Source organism: Triticum dicoccoides, chromosome 3B, assembly GCF_002162155.2.
Source record: "Triticum dicoccoides isolate Atlit2015 ecotype Zavitan chromosome 3B, WEW_v2.0, whole genome shotgun sequence".
In the NCBI taxonomy this organism is placed as follows: domain Eukaryota; kingdom Viridiplantae; phylum Streptophyta; class Magnoliopsida; order Poales; family Poaceae; genus Triticum; species Triticum dicoccoides.
Genome location: NC_041385.1, coordinates 857400619 through 857405101, shown reverse-complemented (window position 1 = coordinate 857405101; position 4483 = coordinate 857400619). Strand labels below are relative to the sequence as shown.

The 4483-nt window shown below is 47.5% G+C and overlaps 1 protein-coding gene across 1 annotated transcript; it reads left to right on the top strand.

Moving 5' to 3' along the window:
* The first annotated feature begins 2370 nt into the window (after positions 1–2370).
* On the top strand, positions 2371–3906 carry LOC119282719 (11S globulin seed storage protein 2-like). The gene is made up of 2 exons (XM_037562846.1): positions 2371–3379; positions 3519–3906. Exons 1-2 carry the CDS (start codon positions 2424–2426, stop codon positions 3667–3669), a joined length of 1107 nt encoding a protein of 368 aa, XP_037418743.1. The 5' UTR covers positions 2371–2423; the 3' UTR covers positions 3670–3906.
* The last annotated feature ends 577 nt before the right edge of the window (positions 3907–4483 follow it).

The following is a 4483-nucleotide window of genomic DNA, read 5'->3' as shown; positions in this document are numbered from 1 at the left end:
AATATTTGTTTGATGATAAAGGTGAATGGACTCGGGGGCATAGCTTCACTAGAAGCATCTCTCTCTCATAAATAGCATCGGTGGGTAAAGAAATTACTGTTAGGCAATTGACAGAATAGCACATAGTTATGATGATCATACAAGGCATAGGCCAATAATTAGGGCAAACGGAGTCACAAGGGGCCCACAAGCCATGATGGCGCGCCGTAACCCCGAGGGCGTGTACCCTTGCCTTGTGGCCACCTCGTGGGTCTTGTAGTCCTCTTCCGAAGGTTCCAATGTCTTTTTTGTCTAGAAAAAATCGTCAAAAACTTTCTTCGTGTTTGGACTTCTATCGGTATGGATTTCCTGGAAAACAAAAAATATGGAGAAAATAGGAACTGGCGTTGCACTCTAAGTGATAATATAATAGCATGAAATAATCAAAAAGTATAGATACATTGGAGATGTATCAACATCCCCAAGCTAATTCCTGCTCGTCCTTGAGTATTTAAATGAGAAAAATAAATTTTTTTGATGTGAAATGCTACCTAATATGTTCTTAATTATGTAATCATTTGCGATATGAATATTGGGAAGCGACTGATCTAAGGCACAAATCTATTAGTTTGATTCAAAATGATAATATGCAAGAATGCTATAAAACAATCATTGTCTTTGAAAAATAGAAAATGCTAAAGAACATTATGTCTAAACACTTAATCTTGTAAGCATGGCATAGATCGGTCTTCCTAACATAAAGTATCAATCATGAACATCCCGGTGCCAAACCAATCTTTTTTTACTTTTTATTTTATTTTACCGCTCATCATGGAGCATTTCAGCTCGGAACAGATACTCCACGTCCCTTAGTCATACAATACTGCTCCTAGATTAGAGCTAAACCGCGCTAAAACTACTCCTCGTCGAATGAGAGGCTGATGAATGCTGCCTTACCGGAGCCTGACGCCTCGTGGTCATGGGTTCCCCTTAGAATCCACGGGTGTTCAAAACACTGCGATGGTGTTTTTGGCTCTTCAATGCTGGCTTGGTGTATAGTTGTAAGGTCAACAAATTCCTCATCTTTCTAGGGGCGGACAAATCGAAAGAGAGGATAAGTAGGACCACAATGCAGCATGTAGGAGCATTTGATTGTTGGATCACAGATAAAATCAATGGTAACCATCGGATCATACAGAAAACCAATGGTCTTTTTTCGGGGAACAAAATCAATGGCCAGTGAATCTTTTATTTCTCTCTGTTGCGGAAAGAATCAGATCTATTATAAAAGTTCATCGGAAGTACAAAACATTATCAACCATAATAAAAAAAAATCGAAATTTCGAGACCACCGAACGGCAACAATTGCCGCCAAAATGAGCCGCCGACGCATCACTGTTGCCACTCCCCTACCGGAGACGGCTTTGACTTTCTGAATGACAACGGGGAATCCTTCGTGCACATGCCCTTACGGACCAGCGCCCTGGAGCCGCATAGATCTGAAGCAGCTGATGCCAAATCTCACCACACAACGAGAAACCCTAACCTCACCGCCCCAAGGAGATGGCATGAATCTACGTTGGAGCTTCGTTGACTACATCCAAACGGGCGAACTCAAGGAGGGTCAAAGCCCAGAAGACAAATTCGAAGAAGAAGTGCAGCACCTACGAGGGCTAAAAAAACTCTAACCTAAACTACTAACTAGGGCAGAGGCGCCATGATTTTCCTCCCCGTCACCGACCACCGGAGAGGCAGACGGAGGGAGGCGAGTCCACAGACTCGCCGATGAAGTCTGGAGGGGAAATTTTGCCCTAGCCACGTTGAGGGAGAAAACGAGAGGACGTCCAGTGATGTTAATCTTTTATTTTTCTCGAAATAAGGAAGTGGTCAGTGAATCTAGTACTCCAAGTATCTTAAAATTTATCTACTCTTTCTTCTTGAGCATCTTTAGCCTTTTTTCCCCTGCGATTTGTTTTCTTGAGCTACTCGTTTACGGTGCGCCCGAATTTCTCTTTTCTCTTTCTCTCTAACCAAAGTAATTAATTGACTTTTTTAGTGTAAATTAATTGACTTTTTTAGTGTAAATTAATTGACTTTCAGTGGTGCAATGTGCGTGCTCAGGCACATTAATGCCATCGGCCGATCGTTTGTCAAACAAAAAAAAAAGAAGAATGCCACCGGCCGATCTGCAAAATGAAAACCAAAGTAGATAATTCGTCCATCATCCGTATGATCCGTTCCTGCATGCTTGCATATCCAACCCGCAAGAAAAGCTCATCGTTATCCATCAGGATCGATCGATCGATCAGTTATCTCTAACAACTGTTCATTATCTATCTTCTAACCCGCAGCTATAAATATGGACCATTCGGCGTCCACTTCCTCCATCCCATCCATATCGATCTTCCTCCTCCTCTCCCACGTACAATCTCATCTTGAAAACGATGGTGCAGCGCACTTCCAACGCCGAGGTCATGTCCATGGACCTGTCGCCCAAGAAGCCCGCCAAGGCCTACGCCAGCGACGGCGGCGCCTACTACGACTGGTCGCCGGCCGACCTGCCCATGCTCGGCGCGGCCTCCATCGGCGCCGCCAAGCTGCACCTCTCCGCCGGCGGCCTCGCGCTCCCCAGCTACTCCGACTCGGCCAAGATCGCCTACGTGCTCCAGGGCGCCGGCGCCTGCGGCCTCGTCCTCCCCGAGGCGGCCAAGGAAAAGGTGATCCCCGTCAAGGAGGGCGACACCCTGGCGCTCCCCTTCGGCGCCGTCACCTGGTGGCACAACGCCGAGGGCGCCTCCGCGGAGCTGGTCGTGCTCTTCCTCGGCGACACCTCCAAGGGCCACGTCCCCGGCCGCTTCACCAACTTCCAGCTCACCGGCGCCGCCGGCATCTTCACGGGCTTCTCCACCGAGTTCGTCGCGCGCGCCTGGGACCTCGACCACGACGCCGCCGCCAAGATCGTCTCCACCCAGCCTGGCTCAGGCATCGTCAAGATCGCCGCGGGGCACCGGATGCCGGAGCCTCGCGCAGAGGACCGCCAGGGCGTGGTGCTCAACTGCCTCGAGGCGCCGCTCGACGTGGACATCCCGGGCGGCGGCCGCGTTGTGGTGCTCAACACGGCCAACCTGCCGCCGGTGAAGGACGTTGGTCTGGGCTCTGACCTGGTGAGGATCGACGGCAAGTCCATGTGCTCGCCGGGGTTCTCCTGCGACTCGGCCTACCAGGTCACCTACATAGTGCGCGGCGGCGGCCGCGTCCAGGTCGTCGGCATCGACGGCACCCGTGTGCTGGAGACCCGCGCCGAGGCGGGCTGCCTCTTCATCGTGCCCAGGTTCTTCGTCGTCTCCAAGATCGCCGACGACACCGGCATGGAGTGGTTCTCCATCATCACCACGCCAAAGTACGTCCCACTAGTTTTATTCTCTTTCAATTCAATCTGCTGTATATTTATTTCCTACCATCAAGAATGTCAATCACTACTATAACTTTTGATATGCATCGTGACCAACTAATGTTTGTGTTGTGCAAAACAAATGCAGCCCGATCTTTAGCCACTTGGCTGGTAGGACGTCGGTGTGGAAGGCGATATCACCAGAGGTGCTAGAGACGGCCTTCAACACCACGCCTGAGATGGAAAAGATGTTCCGCTCCAAGAGGCTTGACTCCGAGATCTTCTTCGCTCCCAACTAGACCATCCGCACACCTGTCCATCTTTGGCTTGGCAACACCTTAGGTTATGTTTTCATTAGGGTCGCCCAGGGTTAGATAAATTGAAGTTTGTCGCGTTTGATGGATTATGTAATAATAAGCCTTTGATGGATTTGTCACGCTGGTTAGTTTTTATGGAACTCTTTGAGATCAGTTAATGTTCAATCAATGCAAGTGGCTTATCGATATATTCTTGCAGTGGGTAATTTGTCACTGTTGTGTGTGCGGTGCATGCACCCCCTGCTGGTTAGGCTTTATCAAGCTCTTTGAGATCAGTTAATGTTCGATCAATGCAAGTGGTGTATGGATACATTCCTGCAGTTGTAATTTGTCATTGTTGTGTGGGTGTGTTAGGTTTAGGGTAATTTGTCACGCGCACTCCCAGCTAACTATTAACGAATAATTTGATCAATAGTTTTTTTCCCGCAAAAAAATGCAAGTTTGAACTTTCACACTTTCAAACAAACTTGAAAATAGAGAAATGGAATGGAGTACGTGATGTACTGGTGAGTGTGTTTGACTGTCCCGTGATTCAAATATCTATCTATTGAAGTATCTATCTGATTTCAAGTCCTCCTGAAAAATTTCAAATGGAAAGGGCTTTAAAGTCAGCCTATGAAAGCATATGGTGGGATTTTCATAAATTTTGTTTGACGAGTTGTGTCAACTAGATTTAAGTTGATGCACCATTGCATTAGTTTTATGTCCATGTCCAACCCCTACAGAATGCAAATTCACACATTCCAAAAAGCATGGCTTGGTCAACTAAGAAAAATAGCTCCGAATTGTATACTGA

Coding starts and splice junctions, on each gene's coding strand:
- LOC119282719 (XM_037562846.1), top strand. CDS start 2,424: ATGGTGCAGCGCACTTCCAACGCCGAGGTCATGTCCATGGACCTGTCG. Junction 3,380..3,518: donor TCCATCATCACCACGCCAAA/GTACGTCCCACT, acceptor AAACAAATGCAG/CCCGATCTTTAGCCACTTGG.